Genomic DNA, 21,792 nt, shown 5'->3' on the forward strand with positions numbered 1-21,792 from the left:
TGTTGGCCTTTTTTGTGTATTTTATGTATTTTTTTAGTATCGCCTGTTATTTAGCATTATTACGGTTTTTATTTTATCAGGATATACAGCTTAGTTTAAAAGTTATTACGTTTTCTTTACAATAAGTAATTGGAAGAAAAAAAATTCTATAAAAAATAAAAATAAAATCTAAAAAAAAATTTGACCTCTTTTTTGTCGATAAAAATAGGTCTAGTTTTATCTATTTTCATATGTACACTTTAACGTGACTCACACTGTATACAAATTAATTAAGAAAAGTTGGAAGTGTGCCCGTTGGATGTGGGTTCTAGTTTGAAGCTATTGAAGTGGTATTCGTCTGGGGGTGGTTTCTCCGAGTCTAGGCCGAGGGCGGGGTTGTCGAGGCCGCGCGTGAGCGTGGGCGCGTCGCTGTAGAACACTCCGCCAGCAAGCTCGGAGAGCCGGCGGCGCCTGCGCGTGTCTTTGTCGTCGGACATGCTGGGCGGCCGCACGCTGGAACTGCGACGCCTTTCTGACCCCAGCCGAGTTGACACACGCAGACTTTTCTGTAGAAACGAAGAAATTGTTTTTTATAATTGCGCACGTGGACAGGTGTTGAATTCCGTTACGATTTCGAGTCTACTTTTTCCTATCTGACTGAAACGTAATTTAAGTTATTACGAGCGATCAAGAAATTGAAACTCTAAAGATTGCTTGCTGCATTGCATTGTTAGTAGCACGATTAATCATACTGAGTAATTAGGGTTGCGAACCCAAAAAAGTTAGTTTTATACAAAACCTAGTCAAACAACTTTCAAACAAGTTAGGTTTAGTGACTGAATTCCACTTGGGTTTAGTAACCTAACCAACGAAATTAGGGTTGCGAACCCAAAAAAGTTAGTTTTATACAAAACCTAGCCAAATAATGTTTAGTAACTGAACTCTTACTTGGGTTCAGTAACCTAACCAATTTTGAGTTGCGAAACCCAAAAAAAAAAATTGTTTTTTTAAGAATCGCTACACCTACCTACCTAAGCATTTTAGGATTACATCACTAAACTCCACTAATGTTCAATAACCTATTTAACAACATAGGTTGCGAAATCAGGAAAGTTAGGTTTAGAAGATCCCTAAACTAACCATTAACTGACGACATAACATGATCATGAATTGACTATGATATTATGAACATGGGCAGCAGGTAGAGTAGATACCTATGCGTTATTTCGTTTTGCACACCACTCTGAAAATCAAACCCAGAAAGACGTCAGAGGAGGAGGGCATCGAAGTACTATCCACGGGACCACGAAGACGTGATGAGAACAAATAAATTGACGTCAAGATGCGGTTTACCGCAGTATATTATGATTTACTGAGCTAATTATATTATAATTTGGAATTCTCTAGCAGAACTGTAATGTGTCACACACTTTTTTGGTATGCAGCGCGTTATGTTGATTATCTTGTCAGATTTCATATTTTGTGTTTGGTGAAGAATGAACCATTAAATAGCATAAGTTCCACAACATTCTTGGGAATCACTTTAGACTCTAAACTTCAGTGGGGTCCTCATATTGAAACCTTGTCAGCAAGGCTCAGTTCAGCTGCTTTTGCAGTGAGAAAGATAAGGCAATTAACTGACATTGAAACGGCAAGGCTAGTTTATTTTAGCTATTTTCATAGTATAATGTCATACGGCATATTGTTGTGGGGCTCAGCTGCGGACATTGAAACTGTGTTCGTTCTGCAGAAGAGAGCAGTGCGGGCCATTTATAACCTTGGACCCCGATTTTCCTTGAGAGAATTCTTTAAGGAGATTAATATACTGACAGTAGCTTCACAGTTCATTTATGAAAACCTTTTATATGTTCGCAAAAATATAGAGCAATTTACTAGAAAGAGTGATTTACACAAGTTCAATACAAGAAACAAAAATAAACTTGCCGTTCCAAATTTCAGACTGCACAAGATTGGTAATTCATTTATGGGGAAATGTATTAAACTTTTCAATAAATTACCACAAACTGTTGTAGAATTGCCCATTCATAAATTTAAATCACATATCAAAAGCACCTTAATGAAAAAGGGCTACTATAAAGTTGATGATTATATAAAGGATAAAAATGTTTGGAATGTTTAACTGCCTAGCTCGCATTAATACTTATGACTATAATTTGTATATTTTAAAGACTGTAAAACCTTGAAAAGGAGGCTGACAATAGTGACTGAGTTTCTTGCGCTGCTTCTTCTCAGCACTGGCCCATTTATTGTCCCGAAGCAGTGGTAGGGTTAATATTGGGACGTGTAAAAGCGCTTTTTTAAAGCCTATTTGCAAAAATAAATGAATTTTATGAATTTTATTTTATGTGATGTACCTATTTACATAGGTACGCATTTACCTAACGTGCGGTTGAAGTTTAATGGTTGAATTTACGCCTCATTACTTAGATCTATGAAAAAACTTAACTAGAATGCTAGAAACTAGCATTTCTATTGGAATACGCTTGATTATCATTCCTACAATATTTTTTTGAAGATGATAATGAAGTACCTAAACTCTTACCTTCATGTTATTTGGTAAGGAATTGAGTAGTGCTACGATGGGCGGCGATATTAGGTCAATTGGTACGTGGGCCGGGTGCGTGACGCCGGTGATGACCGACACCAGGAGCCCGACGAGCACCGTGGCGACGCAGCCTAGCCCGGAGTACCACAGGTATGAGACACGGAACAGCCAGAAGACAGCTTCGTCCTGAGCATTGCTGGAAAACAGGTGCACTAACGTGAACACTAACTTTACAGTCAATGATGTGCAAACATTTCTTTTCATATTTTCATCTACTGGTAGCGCATAAGTAGCGGTTCAGTAGAGAAGATACCAAGTAAAGCGCTACGCCTATAGTGCCATTGACTTATCAAAAACGGTTAGTGACACATTAAATATACATAAATGATCGAGAACTTTGTCTTAACAAAAATATTCATATGGTCACAATTGAAAATATTTAGATTTTATTTATATTTACCCAGGAGTCAAGAGGATTGTCGAGTTATCTGGAAGAATGCAGCCTTCGGTGGAGGCTGGCAGGCCAGGAGTAGTCACTTGGGCCAACTGAGCGCCGCCGCCGGCCACCACCACCAGCAGTAAACCAAACACGCCGCCTGCCACCGCACCCTGAATTTACAACATGGGGTAAGTAGGCACAACATTATAGGAGGGCAAATCTTCGCACTGTATCAATGTGTATTTTTTTGTGAAAATGAAGATGTGTCGTCAAATATTGATTCCAAACATTTAATTACTACAGAAGTGTGTACCGGTTTGGTTCTCAAAATCTTATGGTTCGCCATCCATGGCCATACCTATTCTACATACTTGTCACCATTTGTATGTTTTATTGACTGTCTTGGCCTTTTGTTTTAAAGTCCATTGCGGAACATAACCCTCCTTTGACTGTAGTAATCGTCCATGGTAGGTGGAGTGGTAATAAGGTATTGGGCAGGCAGTATATGCACGCCATTCACGGTCTTTACGTGATAACCTTTAATGCTTTCGGATTCTATTTTCTATGAAAACACCAACATAATTTAATTAGCATATACTATAGGGTTTGCGTATTCCCGCCGTAACAGGTACAAACTTGAAGCCTAGGCGCAGACCATCGATTTTTCGTCGGCCGATAGTTTAGTCGGGCAGTTGATCAGTAGGTATGGGCACAGATAATATAATACTATGGGCATGTATGGAAGTGCGCACATTACACCGATTTGATTTGGCCGCTTCTTCATACAAATTAAAATCGGGCCCAAATATCGACCAACTAAAAATCGGTGGTCTGCGCCTACCTTTGAACAAGTATGACTGGTGTCGCTCCTATAGAAAATCTCCCGACAGTCTTTTTGAATGTTGTTGCCTAAGTCTTACTTTGATAAATCTTTATTGGTATGCTAATGCTCAAAATTGATTAAACACATTTTACGTTCACTTTTTATTTCAACCTTGAATGTTTTACCAATAATTTTTCAGTTTACTATTCCTTCTAAAATTAACGGAGGTCGTAGGTCATACGCATTACGGTCGAATATAGGCGGATGCAGACGTCTGCATGTGTGGCATGGCCTTGACCTACTGATGCTTACTTGATGTAAAAATGGAGACGCATTCTCTTTACTTTCGTTCGATAATGACTGTAACGCTTACCGCTTATGTAAACAAACGCATGAATCTGTTACTTTTATTGCAATCAGGTTACATATTAATTATTACCAATTTTATTTCTATTCATACGATTCACCAATAGTTTCTTCATCTAGGTAAGTACTTAACTTTATCTGAAATGTCTACCTCATTTCAAAATATTTGAAGCTCATTATTGTTTGTGCACTTAAAAATATATAAACGTTACTGACTGACTGATTTATCAGCACTCAGCTGAAACACTGAATGGTTTGCGTTTAATTAAGTATTACGACAGGCGTCCGCTAAGCGACAGCAAGGGGATGAAACGAAGGTCTATATTTTAAAGCGAGCGAAGCCGCGAACAAAATCTATTCTAAAAATATGTTACATATAAAAAGCAACACTATTGATGAGTAATGTTGCAACACTCGAAGTCGAGTGGCGAGATGATGAGGTTGAGATGAGAGGTTCACTGGCGAGAGGTGTAATCGTCTTGACAATGTGGACGTTGTCTGGTTAATTTTCTTGTATGTAATCGTTTGCAATCGCAATAAAAAAGATGACCTGCATGAAATATTAATGGGTGTTGATTACGTTTTTTAAAGCTAACTTTCTTATTCAAATATTATTAGTTAAAGTTAACTAATCAACAGTTTTTTTTAAAGAATAACAGTAATCTGTACTGCGCAAATTGCTAATACCTAGTCCCGTTAACACCTCAAACTAAGCTACGAATTAGAGGCAAGTTCAGAATCGGCAGTGACACCGAGTCCGATACCTTTGGGTTATTGTGATATTGTAGCTGTAAATAAATACCTTGTTAAATGATAGAACCAGTAACAGCAAGGTCTGAAAATAGTGCAGTAGTACCTTAGCATTAGCCCAAGGGAACAGCATGCCAAGGGTAAAGAGGCCGAGCGAAACACCGCCTGCCATCCCGTTGAAGGACAGTGCCAGTTGCAGCACAGGCCCTAGGCGCTCCACCGCGAATACAAGCCCGAACGACACCGCGCCACACGCGATGCACACCCATCGTGCTATCTGTTAACAGTGATAAATCATTAATGTTTGTATTTGTTAATCATGAATGAGTCATTAATCAGACTATGATTTATTTGGTTGTTGAAACCACCACGAAGCCACTAAGCGATATATGACGGTTTGGAATGAAAGATGGAACCACAAATGATAATGCTTAAGATTTTTTTTAAACATAATGTCGTTGCAATTATTTACTTTAATAAGTATGTTTTTTATAGTTGCCATACAAAAGACTTAAACGCGTTAGAACAAATTAAAATTATTATTTTTGGTTGCTGACTATAAAATTTTACTTTTTGGGTCACTTTATTACAACTGTTGGCATATACCGGCTTAAAGCTATTTTCACAGCATTTTACATTCATTCATTTACTTTAGCTTATTCGTGGAGTGGTGGGAAAGCTTTCAGCAGAGCTTTTTAATACTTTTTATAATTATGCGTATTGAAGCCATAGTGTGCGTGATGCCTGAGGGAGGATTCATGCCCTCATCCCATATCTTACCATTCGGCTACACCTTTTAGGTAAACATACCTACTATAGTTTCATGGTTTTTTGGCCTAGCTCGTCTCATAGCTATCTGTTTGTGGGACTTTGAGAAACTTACCATAGCTCCCTTATCTTCCGGTAGCTTTATTCCAAGGAGCCCTGTCACTAAATCCTGACATGCTATAGCAGCTAAAGAGTTCAAAGCCGAAGCCACTGTTCTGAAAAATGAAAATAAATACATTTAGTGTCCTCAAATATTTAACATCAATATGTTGTTGAATCAATACAAGAAAACACTTTTAATCCAAGTCTAATCTAAAAGGAGAAAGGCTCTGTTTACGTAATGAAAATAATGTCTGTCTTATAGTAGTTGTTAAATTGAATAATAAATAATAACAATTTTAATTGATTTAGCATTGTCGGCTGACAGCTTACTCTTAACGATGCAATTTGCGATATGAATTGAGTTCCCAATTTATCTGAACAGTGTCGTGAATTAAAACTGGTATACCAACTGGACTTCACCAGTTAACTGTTAGGTCTGAAGCTGTGACTGAATCTGGATCAGTAATTCACGGGCCTTCATACGATTCACTATGACGGGCTCATTATTGTTGTGGGAGACAAAATAGTCAAGTTTCAGTAATATTGTCTAAGTAAATATCAGTGATGTGTTACCCAAGACTGGCTGCGAAAATTCCAGCAACGAAGAATCCTGGCATGCCCCGGTACTTGCCAAGCTGTTGCATCACGTACAACGGCAGGATACGATCGGATCCTTTAGTAATTCCGGCCTGTGGTAAATCATCAATTCATCATTATTCATTTCACTCCACGATTGCATATAAAGTAGCCAGCAAGTGTACCTTAATATTGGAAAACGTGTGCAACACACATACACGTGTTTTGTAATAATGACCGTATTCTAATGCGCGCGCGTCAATGTAGCGTAATAAATTCGTAAACGTTTACCTGAATGGGATCACAATCGGAATAATGGTATGCGAGGATGACCCCGGTGACGAAATTCACGGAGTACACCGCTATCAAGCCGAAGGCGGAGACCCATAGCGCCACTCGCACTTGGCTGATGCGTTCGACTGACAGGTACTTTTGCACCGAAGCTTGGTTAGCGCAAAACATGCTCGTCCAGTACATGGTCCCTCCGACCACGACAGACCAAAACGAGTGCCGCACCGTCGGGTCTGGGTTCATGCTAAAATCAAATAAGTAACTTAGTAAACACTCGTTTTCTACTTAAACCGCTGACGAAATACCTAAAAAGTTCATTTTGATTTCAAAATGCATGCTCAATTTATGTTGGTTTATGTTTAGTAATCCCAAAAGTAATGTAATTATGGTAATACGAAGGAAATGTTTATCTACAAATAATCATTATGGATATTGAGGGCATGTGGTTCGCAATTTTGATTGCATGCGTATGCACGAGTATAAACCACTTCACATCTCAGTTTGCAAAAGATTTCACTTTATAGAAAGCTAGGTGTACGTTCGTGACCATCCTCAAGTACCTACGATTTTAACGATTCGTTAGTATTCATATAATTTCTTCCTCTAACCTAACCTGTGTTATTGGTTTACGGTGGATTACGATAACTTTGATATGGCTACAAAGTAACCGCATAGTTTCGTATTGGCCACACTGAGTACAAACTTTGGAGTGCTTTGGAAAACCAAGAAAATTTTGTTTTTTCAATCTAGTTTTAACATAATTTTTCCAAATAGGGAATTTTGCCGAGAAGTACTTATTTGCATCATATTTTTTCCGTACAGTAAATGCATAGGGGAAAATGTTGCAATACGCTTTAAAATAATGTTGGATTACTCGAAAAAGTGCAGTCTTTCGGTGCGGGCGGCGTAGTCCCACGCCACGTCGAGCCCGCCCACGCCGGCCGCGCCCAGCGCCAGCACCGCGCCCAGCGAGCCCAGCAGCACGGCCGATTGGAACGAGTCCGTCATTATCACGGCTTTCATACCACCCTGTTCAAAATTACAAAATTAAGTCAAATCCCTCAATCTCGCTCGGACGATTTTGTCGGTCGCGGAACAAGATTTTTTAGGAAATGTTTTTTCTATTTTCGGGTTTTTCTATGATCCTAACGTAATGTAAAGAGCTAAGCTAGTTTAGCGTAGCTTGCATAGCTGACTCAGTTTTTCATAGTTATATGCAACTATACGACTATACTAACAATAACTATGGAAAGCTGCGTCAGCTGTGCGAACTAAACCAAAAGCTACATGTCTGGATAATTAACACCAAGCCATACTACATAATACGTAGTAAACATGGCCAATGCGAAGAACTAATCGTATTTAAAGTATTTTTTGTGATTGTTTCTCTTCTATCTAAGTTTAATTACACTCATAGGTGATCCATAGTGCAATAAAAATTGCATCGAAAACTTTTTAAAAGTTCACCAATACAGAAAAAGAAAGAAAGAAAGAAAAACATTCTTACCTGTGAAGCGTAAAATATGCACACGACGTAAACCAACGTCACCGCCAAATACGTATTCAGTCCCGTAACTGTAAAACAAAAACACGAAATTCGGTATTGAAAAACTTACACAATTAATTGAATCGAAAGTAGCTACGAGTGTTTGTGTAACGAATACATTTTAATTAGTATTTATCGATAAATCTCAATTATATTTCGATGAATAGCCATTAAGACACCATCACGCCGCGGAACCTTTCATTATCAATTTTTCGGGCGTGGATTGCGTGTAGCAAGTTTGAAAACAAGTCATTAACATTCTCTCGTTGCTAAAACCGAGCTAATTGCCCACATCTCTAAGCGTGGCGTCTCTGCAATACCATCTGACACCGAAAAGGAACATTACTGCGGAATAAAGGCATCCATTAAGATAATAGTTGAGCATTAATCATAATTGAGTATTATGTCAGCGAGTAATGGTAGTTGAGCATTGCTCAGTGGCGATGACCATTTAGCACATCTCGCTGCATTGCGGGCTGCATTGCCCGCCGCCCTGACCTATGTGCCAGGTGTCACGTTCCATCGTGGACCATTAACGATGCCCAGTTTAGTGGTAGGTCGTAAATAGGGTTTCTGATTTCTCGACCTATTTTTTTTCTCGAGTTTCGGGAATTCTCGAGGCCAAAGTCTCGAGTTTTCTCGGGTCTCGAGTCTTTTAATTAAAATTGTTGAAATCGGTTGAAATTTGATAAAAACACAGGTTTTTTTAAATCTAATATACAAAAAAACTAAAACCCAACTACGTAAAAATGAAGTGAAAAGATAGGAACAAGACAAAGTGTTCACAAATGCAGTCGGAGACATCAATGACTATTTTTTTTTGTTGGTGATAAGTAGTTGCTGATAAGCCGTGTAGAATACATTAGAATACATTAATTTGTCACCAACCCCTACTCTTCCCGCGGAAGGAGGTTCATAGTCCATAAGTGGACTGTAAAGGGCTGTTGATGATGATGATGATAAGTGTTTGATGTCTCCAACTGCATTTGTGAACACTTTGTCTTATTTCTATCTTTTCAGTTTATTTTTACCCAGTTGGGTTTTTTGTTTTCAATAATATTTTTATTTTAATCTATTAGTTAAAGAGCATACATTTTGCAAGCTATTTAAAAACCCTTTATTGATAACCCACTCGATAGGTTTTGAGTTATATTTAATACATATATTGGCCCCAAAAATCGGCCATTTTTATATTTTCCAATTTTGATATACCCAGTGTCACTCTCACAGTTAAAACAAATCTAATGATACCTCACATGCCATAGTTTGTTGAGTTTCACAATATGGCGTCCAGTAATCGCCATATTGAATTTTTACTAACGTCATGTCTTTAGTGACACTCACCGGACTAAAAGAAATCGATTGACGTGCGAATCATAAAAATCGACCCAAGAGTTTGGTCTCTATAGTGCTTCAAAAACATACATACACACATAGGCTGTTAGACACATTACCACTCCTTTGCGTCACGCAGTCGGGTAAAAAAGGAAAGACTAGACCAGTCTAAAAGCAACGTTAACCTTTTAAATAATTAAAAACTTACTTTTGTCTAAGAAAATAGGCTTTCAAGATTATTAAAAGCTTCAAATTCGAGACTCGAGAATTCTCGAGCTCCGGTAATTTTTTTCTCGTCTCGAATGAAGCCAAATTTCTCGAGTTTTCTCGAGTTCGAGAAAGCTCGAGCAGAAACCCTAGTCGTAAATAAGCGGCGCCGACGCAACACTTGCTCCTCCGTTGCATACCGAAATTATTATGAAACTCGTCATATAAAGCAATAATATTAGCTTTAGACTTTTATAATTCTAATGTACAACAATTTGATATTAAATGTCCATTAAAGTAAAAAAGAAATTTGTAGATCGCAGACCGTTCCATTGTGAATATGGTAGAGTCGTCAATAAAATATCAATAGACGGTACTGTTATTATATCATTTATATTATAATGATAACATTAAATTGTTACGTTGACGTAATGATTAGAGCACTTAAAGTCACATTCAGAAGCATGAATTAAGTTTTATGTCGGCATTGTCATCCCATTGCGTAAGTGCGGTCACTTGTGCGTGGCCACGTACGATTCATACACACCCATTTTGGATGCATCTTTTATGTTGTCTTGCCTTGACTATTTGCTTTCACTAACCTATTTAGACTACATAATACAAATTGTTCAGGATATCGTTAAGTAACACCACTCTATTCATACGATGTAGGATATATATTTAAGAACACTTCTGGTTTTAACTTTGAATTGTTAATGTCTATTTTCTAAAACCGCAAGATTGCTGTATAATTCGTTCTTTATTATTAAATATTATTAGATTAAAGCCCGGCGTTGTCCGGGAACATTATGCAAACTGTTACCTATTGCACCACCCGTGATTTGAATTTATTTTGAGCTACAATTTTCGGTTGAGGTTGCGCATTGCATGGTAATTCAGCTGAACTCAATCCTGTCATTATATTTGACCTTCCTGATTTAAATAGTTACGTATTCTCAAGAAGATTTTGTGAAAGGTTAATACTAAGTGCAATGTTTGAATTTCGTAGATTGTGAGGGTGTATCTAATAAAATTGATTTGTGACACTTTTTCAAATAATTCAGACGTTTGTGATTTTATCTTTCCTTAAATATATAAGAAAGAAGTTTCCTAAATTTTAATTAAAATGTAAATAGACTGTAGATAGCCAGTTTAAATACCTATACAGGGTGTCCCAAAAACAATGGATAACCCTGTAACCATCGATAGGCCTCGCCATGGTCTCCCTAACGTCCAATTTTGACCCTAGTAAAAATATCACCGTTTTCAAGATTTTTAAGTTTTTGTGCATTTTTAGAAAATTGCCACCTGCGATTACTTTTTCTCGTGCCATTTCTACAAATGAGGATACTTTTCAATCTAGTTTTTTTCCTTATCACAAGGGATAGTTGGGCTATCAAAAGAAAAGATTAAAGTTCAACAATCTAGTTTAAAAGTATGAAAATTTTAAGAAATTGCAGAGTAGAAGGAAAAATTAATTCATTGTCTTGCACTTTTGATCAGCCATCGTGTAATAAAAATGTAGGAAGACCATCGTGCCCATTACCTTAAAAACTTCCTTGGTTAATTGAGATTCTGAAAAGGTATCACAAGCTTATGTATTCTGTATTATTTTTATCTTATGGCTACTTGAATAGCAACTAGTATGAAAACTGCAAAAATGAGTTTTTCTCGTAATAGTTAAACTAGGACTGCATAGTGGCATCAAATACAAATGGATAATTTTTAGCGTAGGAATTTTAGTAAAGCAACATTTTATCATCATCATCATCATCATTTCAGCCATAGGACGTCCACTGCTGAACATAGGCCTGTACCCCAATGATTTTCATAATGACCGCTTGGTAGCGGCCTGCATCCAGCACCTTCCTGCTTACCTTAATGAGGTCGTCGGTCCACTTTGTAGGTGGACGTCCTACGATGCGCTTTCCGGTACGTAGCCTCCACTTGAACCCTGTTGCCCCATTGGCCGTCCGTTCTGCGTTTTTGTGATTTCTTATTTTTTGTTTTACACCTTATACATGTGCCTATAGACAGATGCCCGTGATGATACACGGCTCGGAAACGTGGATTTTTTGCACAGCGTGCTATGGAAGGGGCTATGCTCGGGTTTCTTTACGAAACCATATCAGAAATTAGGAGACCTGTAAACGAACTAAAGTCGCTGACATAGCCCGACGGATCAGCAAGCTGAAGTGGCAAAGGGCAAGGCACAGTAGTTCGCAGAACTGAGGCAGCAGGGTTCAAGTGGAGGCTACGTACCGGAGAGCGCATCGTAGGACGTCCACCTACAAAGTGGACCGACGACCTCATAAAGATAAGCAGGAAGGTGCTGTATACAGGCCGCTACCAAGCGGTTATTATGAAAATCATTAGGGTACAGGCCTATGTTCAGCAGTGGACGTCCTACGGCTGAAATGATGATGATGATGATGATAAAATGTTGCTTTATTTAAATTCCTACGCTAAAAAGTATCCATTTGTATTTAATGCCACTATGCAGTCCTAGTTTAGCTATTACGAGAAAAACTAATTTTTGCAGTTTTCATACTAGTTGCTATTCAAGTAGCCATAAGATAAAAATAATACAGGATACATAGGCTTGTGATACCTTTTTAGAATCTCAATTAACTAAGGAAGTTTTTAAGGTAATGGGCACGATGGTCTTCCTACATTTTTTTTACACGATGGCTGATCAAAAGTGCAAGACAATGAATTAATTGTTCCTTCTCTTCTGCAATTTCTTAAAATTTTCATACTTTCAAACTAGTTTGTTGAACTTTGATATTTTCTTTTGATAGCCCAACTATCCCTTGTGATAAGGAAAAAAACTAGATTGAAAAGTATCCTCATTTGTAGAAATGGCATGAGAAAAAGTAATCGCAGGTGGCAATTTTCTAAAAATGCACAAAAACTTAAAAATCTTGAAATCGGTGATATTTTTATTGGGGTCAAAAATGGACGTTAGGGAGATCATGGCGAGGCCTATCGATGGTTACAGGGTTATCCATTGTTTTTGGGACACCCTGTATGTATGTACAGGAGCATCCACTTGCTCTAAATCGATTCTATGTTTGGTCACGTTACAGTTGCAAAATTTCTATTGACATTGACTGACTGTGTACCTACTTTGAATAAAGTCCATGACTTATATAATTTTGTAAGGGCTATGCATTTGAATAATAATGCGGAATAAGGATTGTTGTATCTTTCAAATAGATCAGTTTTACCATTTTCTGACACTTGTTAAAATATTTTTCCACCCCTGACTTTGATTTTGTTCGTTTGATTTTGATAGGTACTTGTATTTTATGTACTTACTGTATGATATGATAATAAATTATTATTAATTAATACTGTTAATCGTACTTTATTTCGATTTAAAAAGGAAATTCGAAATTTCCAGTCAAATAATATTTGTTCATACCATCGGAAAGTGCGAGCGCTGGCGCATACACGGCTACAGCTGTGTATAGGATCATCTGCAGCATGTACAGTACACTAGCGTACACTCGAATAGACTTGCAGAACCGCACTTCCTGTAAATTTTAAAGGGTTAGAAAATCTAAATTAATTTTAGGGTTTTTTGATAAATCAAAACTGATAGTTTTACCAAGTACTCGTAGCATGAAGTGAGTCGCAAGCGCATAAAAACGGGCAAATACAACTGGCTGGCGATGGGCACGACGAGCACAAAGGCGACACAAATCATCCAGAACTGCGCACCCGCCATATACATCTCCGCAGGGTTTCCCAACAGCTCTATTGCTGTTATGAAACTGAAAACGTCAAATTTGTTATCATTTAAAACGTTTAAATGAAACTTATTTCATATTTACGTTTCTTCTATTACCTAGCTGCGAGACTCAGCGACATTGGAAATGTTCCCATCGATGATCCTCCCAACAAAAAGTCGTCACCGGTGGTAGGTTTTTCGCCAAAGTAGCCATAGAATACACCGATTCCGCACGAAACTATCAACATCACCGCCAACACGCTGTAGTCTTCCCAACCAAAATTTCCACTTTCCATGGAAACATTTCTGACTCTTGTGAGATTGTTGTTTGTGACATCTATTGTCTGGGTTTTGTTGGGTTGTGGTAAACTTGGCGTAGCTGCTACGACGGTCAGTAAGCTTAACAGTAAAATATTTGTTAAAAATACCTAAAACAATACAGAATATTACTTAATTGTGTGAAATAAAATAATAAGTATCTTGATGATAATTGACTGCTATAATTGAAATTATCTAGCCGACTAATAATGTAACTTGTTTAGTTTGTCTGGTTCATGTCATCAATCAACGTGTAAACATGTATGTAGGCTGCTTAATTGTATAATCGGAGAGCGGCTAATCTACTACCTCTACTCCGTTCAATGAGAAATAATTTTTGCTGGGTCGAGCAGTATTTTTCCAATTACTAAAAAGTATGTTTTCAATTGACCACTAGACGTTGAACGAAATAATTAACTTCCTACGATGTGGTGATTCATTAAAAACACTACAATCAATTAGTTTCATTGATAGGAAGTCGCGTGAATCATGAAACCGCTCGTTTCTGTCCTTACCTAAGCCTTTGTTACAGGCGATTTGCGATTTGCAGTCTGAAATGCCAGTGAGTAATACGACTATTACGCAAATGACATTCCGATGCTAAAAATATACGAATTGCATTTGGATGCTCATTGTTTTGTATTGTGTAATATTTTGGCGTGCAGAAATGCCTATACTGATGTGAAAACTAATGGAGCGTTTATAACATGAATACGCGCGTGGCGCGTGCACGTAGCTAAGGCCGATAAACGCCGGCGAGATGCGGAATCAGCCGGTTCGGAGCTACCACCAGCTTCCTCAAACCGGATGACTCTGGATTTACAAGACGTCGTCGAACCGTTGGGAGGAACTGAGGGAACGATGTGCGTGCCCACATTCCAAACAATTAAGTATACTGATCTGTTAGTTGATTCATCTCGATTACAGTTAAGAAGTAGGCGGATCTAATACATTATTTACCCTTTGAAATATTTGTTTATGTTTGTCATCAATTGACTTGGTCATCATATACGTATCACGATTCGGGCAATTGTTATAACTGATAGAGTTAGTGCTCTATCTCTTTCTGTTATTGTGGTCTATTATAGAATTGTAAATAATACCTAATGCACAGTTCTTCGGATAGGTATGATTGAGTGTACAATATTGTAATTAATCAAGTTTTTAAAGTCTTTTGATATTTGTATCAAATTAAACACTTAAAAATTTAATTATATCGAATTTTTTGTTTAGGTTTTGTATGTAATAAAGTCCCTAATACCTCTAACACTACAGTTATCATATTATAAGAATTCTTAAATGTTTATAATGTTTCAAACCATCCGACAAGTAATTAAATAAAATAATGAATAAGCACTCGTGATTACTTTAATTTAAACCTAAGTAAATTGGATTTCAGGATTCAAGATTACAAAAAATTGGTCAAGTGCGTGTCGTGGTGTCACGCGCAGTGTAGGGTTCCGTAGTTGTCCGTCGTTACCACAATATATTTTAGAAGCAAGCAATTACTTCATCTAAAGTCACTTTTCATATTTTCTTCTAAGGACTTTTTATTAGGTATAAAATTTTATAATACCTGAGTTAAACGACTATTACTCTTAAACTAACTGATCTTTCTTAACCGCTATAGTTTTCCTTAAAAGTTCATAAAAAGCACTAGTATCATGATTTTTTACTGATTTTCCAGCCAACAGTTTAGTTTTTAGATGGACGCTCTACTCGAACAAAAATTGGCTCTTTAAACTTTAACACTTTGCAAACGGATCCCTAAATCGAAAAATGGTCTTAGAAACTCTGAAGCCATTTTAAAATACCTATCCAACGATACCCCACACGATGGGGTAGAAGAAGAAAAAAAAATCATACCCACTATACATGTAGGGGAGCTACCAGAAAAAAATTTTTTTTACAAAATTTTATTCTACCGTTTTTTTGGTGTGATTAGTATACTACCTCCACAAAATTACAGCTCTCTAGTGCCAATAGTTTCCAAGCAAAACCTCGGACAGACAGACAGACCATATCGAAACTATAAGGGTTCCTGTCAGGACTACGGAACCCTAAAAAAGCTTTGCAGAATTTCATTAGTGAACTTTGATTTAACAATAGGACTCCACAGTTTATTAGGTTAGCTAGACAAATAAAACACGTGTAGTGTGCCCAATAGATAGACATAGGCATTCTATAAAAAAAAATAGAGTAGGTAGCTTCTATTCACAAATAGGATTATCTGGGGGCACGGCAGTGCCCGCACCAAGTCGAGCAAAAAAGCGGCACGGCCGTACCATCCTTTTCTCGAAGCAATTCAGGCCATTTTCGACTGCCTGTAACTTCGTTGTGGATAAAACTAGAAGGCTGAATTTTCATTAGCTATGCAGGCATTGTAAAGACACGGTATATTTAAAATTTCATTGAATTTGAACCAGTAGTTTAAGAATTATAACGGGTCAAAGTTACTTAATTTTGTCACTCACTGACTCACTGACTCACTGACTCACCGATCATCAAAATTCTAAGGCACTTCTAGCAGACCTAGAAGCTTCAAAAGACAATGCCGGAAATTGGCGTCTTTTTTTTTTCGCGCGGCCATCGACCAAACTTTGTTTTTTGATTACAAAATAGTGTAATAAACCAAACTTACTATTACATGTATACCTCTAAACTCAGTCTGAACTGAGTTACGAGCATTAGAAGTTTGATGATTTTCATACTAGATTTGCTTTTTGCGCGCAAAGTTTTGTAAGAAATTGCAACAAAATAGTGAGATTGTATGTGTAAACAAACAATATCATCCATTAAAGGCTCCAGACATCAGTATGGAGCAGAATCAGCGCAATAAAAAAATAGCGCAATATTTTGTTGCAATTTCTTACAAAACTTGCGCACAAAAAGCAAATCTAGTATGAAAATAATCAAACTTCTAATGCTCGTAACTCAGTTCAGACTGAGTTTAGAGGTATACATGCCATAGTAAGTTTGGTTTATTACACTATTTTGTAATCAAAAAACAAAGTTTGGTCGATGGCCGCGCGAAAAAAAAAGACGCCACTTTCCATACAAAATCTGGCATTGCCATTTGGAATATAAGTAGTGTTTGGTGTATGAATCAAGGAAAAACTAAAATATTTGGGGGCACGGTAGTGCAACCGCCAAGTCGAGTAAAATTTTTCAATTTCGGTCCAGTTTTCTAGATACATAACTGCTGTCTACAAAATACAAAAAGAAATGAGATTTGGGGGCATGGTAGTGCAACCGCCAAGTCGAGTAAAATTTTTCAATTTCGGTCCAGTTTTCTAGATACATAACTGCTGTCTACAAAATACAAAAAGAAATGAGATCCCATCAAAAACAATACTTGTCAAAAAAACCAAGTCTCGCAACTCAGTTGTTCTACGGTAAAAAGTTGTGAGATCCATGTAATACCAAGTCCAGGCCAGGAAATCTTTAACGTTTTACATAAATATATTGACTTGGCCATCGCATGAAAACACGTGTAAATTAAATTATTTAGTGCGATGGCCAAGTCAATAATTTATGTAAAACGTTAAAGATTTCCTGGCCTGGACTTGGTATTACATGGATCTCACAACTTTTTACCGTAGAACAACTGAGTTGCGAGACTTGGTTTTTTTGACAAGTATTGTTTTTGATGGGATCTACATATGTCTAGAACTAATTTAAGTGTTTTTGTTAGTTTTCTAACTTATTTAGCCTGAGTTTCCCTGACAGTGCACGGAGGACACGTACGAGTAAAAGTCGTGGGATCGGTACAAAGTAAAATTATAAAACAGTTTAGCTAAAAATATTCCTGAAAACTGGTTCTGAGTGACTACAGTAGGTACCCTACAATGACTTCAGTTATTTCTGAAGGGATATTTTATTAAAAAGTAATGCGTTGTATAAAGTATTTTAGTAAGCCGTCTTATAACTCGAATGAATGTTAATTTCTATTCAAATTATAAAGAGGAGTGTTGCCTAATCAATGCCAATCAAACTTAAAACATGACAGAAGGTTGTTTCTTCGTGATGAGAGCAATTATAATGAATTCGACCGTGTAGATTTTTTAAATTTCAATAATTACATATTGAAATTAGAGTTTTATATGCCGTAACCGTAACTATTTGGCTAAATAATTGAGGATATGTTATGTAATTAGGTGATAATGTCTGTAGGACGTAACGGCAATTACTTATTTAGTTAGAATCTACCCTTCATTTGATTTTGTTCACTGGGATGAACATTAAATTGAAAAAAATAATATGCCGAGTGCATACGTCTTAATTACTGGTAACTTTTTTTTTTCACTAGAAAGTATTTTTAAGTTTTGGTAGAAAAATATTTTTATGTGCTAGCCACAGTCTGAAAGTGTTAATTTTAGCCAAAATGCCGACATAGCGAAGACCAGGCTTTAGTGTCAAGGTGTTTATTCAAGCTTTACATGTTTTTTATTATAATTGAGTAATGACAGTGGTTTTAACGTATTGCATAGTGTTCATGCTCAATAACTTGATTGATTTATAATGCTCATTTAATAAATAAGCCATGTTATACCAGGTCAAAGTCGAGTGTTCATCCCAGTGAACATTGCCAAATTACTATCAATGTTTGATTGTTCATCCCAGTGAACGTTGTCAAATAGGCTATCAAACGTTTATTTTTGTTTAATTTTATTTCAGTGGACCAATTTCTTTATTTATAGTTAATTTTTATTTTGTTTGGGTTGTTGGCAGCTTGATACTGTATATTGCATGAAATGTAATATCAGAATAATGTTTTGTTACTTGTAAAAGTGGACATAATTGTTTTCTAAATTTTCATGCAAAATAATTACATATTTTAATTTAGCGGTTGTTTGTAGATTCAAAATTTGTAGTTCCAAAGAATATTTATGATTAAAATCATTTTTACTTTTTTATTTAAACCCTGAAGAATATATTTTATAAATGTGGGAGCTGTTTTTTATTTTTTTGTGCGACTTGTCCACTTTTAAGTTACATGAACAAAATATTATGATTTTTTTCTTTAAAAACATTAAACATTATTTAACCTCAACTATCACACAAAATTGTATGGTAATAGTTAATTTCTTACTATTTCGTGCACCAAAAAGCGTTTAATAATATAAATTTTACTTTTTATATGTATAATTGTTTTAATTTAATGCCGCTACCCTAAATTGGCAATGTTCACCCCAATGAACAGTTACAATTCTCCATATATTTGGCAGTGTTCATTGGGATGAACATTGTTTTTTTTCTATTTAGTGAAGTTCCGATTTTTTATATATTTTTTTCTGACCTATAAATAACCCTAAAAACATAAATCCGACGATGTATTTTTATTTTTTGATAAATAATGAGTCTGCCAAATTAAGGGTTAAGTAGGTACATGTAAAATATTTTTTGTAAGAGGAGAGCAGTATCTCGTTTTGGAAAATTATCAAGATTACACAACAGATGTTAAATTTTTTAAAATTGCTTGCAATTATTTTCATATATTTTTTTTACATTCTCAATGTAAATCCCATTATTATGGGATAATAAACAATTTTGTGTAGATTAAGATAAATTCGGAAAAAGTTATAATTAGGTAATTTTTACATGGGTAAAGATTAAATTTTAGGTTGTACTTACCTTTGTAGCTCTACAAGAACACTTTCCTCTGCTCTGATTTAGGGCTGCCATGACTTCTTATGGTTTGTTTTTGCATTAACACTTATAGAGATATTTATCAGCTGGTCCGATCCGATTGTTTACATGTCCTGGGCAGTGTGGAAGTAGTAATGAATTAGTTGCGTACTGCAAGGCTGATGTCGTCGAGATATATGTCGGACATGCACACCAATAAGTGGACAGCGATTCTATAAAGGCGGAACCGACTAACAGTCCTTAACTGAAACGTAACAGCTGAGCTTTTAACGATGTCCCAGGGTTACCACACAAAATAAAGATGAAGATAATATACAAGAAAACAACATGTAACGCGATACCTACTCTATATAAGACATCGCAATCGGAAAACACTACTTTTTCAAATGCTAAGAAATACGTGAAACCTTAGTTAATTTTCTACAAATTTTTCTTATCATTTTCAACGGACGATGAAAATTCAGTTTCTTATTTTTGACATGAAAAGATCAAAAGTAAAATAAAAGTCCAGACTACGAGTAAATGTAGAGACTAAAGCAGTTGAGTGATCCTTTGACAAAAGTAGGATAGTGCTAATGATTGTTATCGTAAATGTTGTTCATTCCTCAAATCGCTTTTTAGGGTATAAAAAGAGATGCATGAAGATCCAGTTGGATCTAGTATTTGTTTATTCAGTTTATCGTAATGAGGAAACCATGTATCATCATTCCTTAAGTGGATACTTATAAGTGAGTAAATAATGAAAGTACATAGTTAGCCATGAAATGATAATGTCTATTACCGATTTTTGAAGTAGATACGAGTAGAATAGGATAGAAACTTCAAAGAATTTAAATGTCTTCGCAGACAATATCTTTATTGTTTAGTTTTTTACATAGCAAGCTTCATTGAAGCAAACATGGCACTCTGTTAAAGAACATGCTTATAGACAACGAAGTGCGAGATGCTTTTGGTAATGAAAAAGATAATGGAGAAATGAAGAAGAAAAAATTATAATGTTGCTAGACCTGTATTAAACAACGTTTTATACTTGATTCATTCTCAGTCATAGATTCTGACCTGTAAATAGATTAAAAATTGAAATTCAAGTAATCAAAGCCTCAATCTATGCTTAAATTAAATCGAGTTTGAGCTTCGTCCTGTATATCGCACCTTAGTCTTCGACCAAGGAATGTGTGATAGTATTCAACCTGCCTGGCTAGCACTTACCAATCTACCGGTATTTCCACATTATTGGCGTCAAGTCATAGGTCAATTATTCGCACTTCACGTAGAAAACGTTATACAATGCACTGTGCGTTTAACACTTTGAAAATTTCTTCCAGAACAAAAAATATGCTTCCTTCATTGTTTAGGGCATGCCACACAATTCCTAATTAATACAATAAATATGAGTGTGCTGTGAATGATGGTTGAATAACTAGTAAATACCTTTATGAAGGTTATCGCTTCAAGCAATTTTCACGGTTTAAGCCATGAAAAAGATTATTTTAGTACCTACATAGAGCTACACCAACAACAATTGATACCATTAGGATTTAAAATGCGTAATAAATGAGCTTCAGTGAAGCAGGCTTGTCAAGTCGATAGATACTAATAATTATCTACATGCAGGTGATCATTGATGTGAACTAGTTTTTATCAAACAGATTGAATGCGTGACGCATCTGTTATCATTCACTTGCCTCTTAGATGAAGAATGATTTCGATCAGGTTTTGCTGCAATTAATTGCATAGATAGTCGTAGGTTTAGGCGTAGTAGTAGGTTTAGAAGTTATGCTAACCGTAGTACATGGTCTATCTAACTTCAAGTTTTTTTACCACTTTGTTAATTCTCTGGGAATTGAACCCAGGACTTCCAGGTCATGAATAGAGTTATGTTTTTCTTGAGTAAATAATTTAACATAAAGTATTTTTGACTATTTGTTCTGTAATGTAAAAGTATGAAGTTTTATTGTGATGTGATGTGCATAATACTCGCTTCCTTAATTTGAGGAAAAAACAATTTGAAGTTACGTGAGAATGCATCTAAGTATCAATTAAATCTAAGTTTCGCATAAAATATTTTTCTTTTTATACGTTTGCCTTTCGTGGTGCTAGTCTATGAGGTAATCTGGAGGTAATAAACAGAATCCGCGATACAACTATTGCTAAACAGCGGTTGAAGAAAGGACTGCACTGCGAGCATCGGCTACCTAACCTGAAATTAACATGTGAACTCGTGACACCTTTACGTACTTGTGGTCAACTATACCAGAAAGATCTTGTGTAAATCTTACTCGTTTGAAATAAGAGTGGTATTGCACTGTTAATGTGGGTAAACAAACCTCTAATGGTGGTG

The 21,792-nt window shown here is 36.3% G+C and overlaps 1 protein-coding gene across 1 annotated transcript; it reads right to left on the reverse strand.

Annotated features, from left to right (window-relative positions):
* Positions 1–263: 263 nt before the first annotated feature.
* On the reverse strand, positions 264–20,884 carry LOC135071839 (sodium-coupled monocarboxylate transporter 1). The gene is made up of 14 exons (XM_063965672.1): positions 20,661–20,884; positions 19,437–19,695; positions 13,602–13,912; positions 13,362–13,527; positions 13,176–13,287; positions 8,168–8,235; positions 7,535–7,689; positions 6,661–6,904; positions 6,367–6,482; positions 5,807–5,906; positions 5,030–5,200; positions 3,006–3,154; positions 2,543–2,741; positions 264–545 (listed from the first exon to the last, which is right to left on the reverse strand). Exons 2-14 carry the CDS (start codon positions 19,485–19,487, stop codon positions 270–272), a joined length of 2,118 nt encoding a protein of 705 aa, XP_063821742.1. The 5' UTR covers positions 19,488–19,695; positions 20,661–20,884; the 3' UTR covers positions 264–269.
* Between the last annotated feature and the right edge of the window lie 908 nt (positions 20,885–21,792).

The sequence above is a fragment of the Ostrinia nubilalis genome, chromosome 5 (genome assembly GCF_963855985.1).
Source record: "Ostrinia nubilalis chromosome 5, ilOstNubi1.1, whole genome shotgun sequence".
NCBI classification, from domain to species: domain Eukaryota; kingdom Metazoa; phylum Arthropoda; class Insecta; order Lepidoptera; family Crambidae; genus Ostrinia; species Ostrinia nubilalis.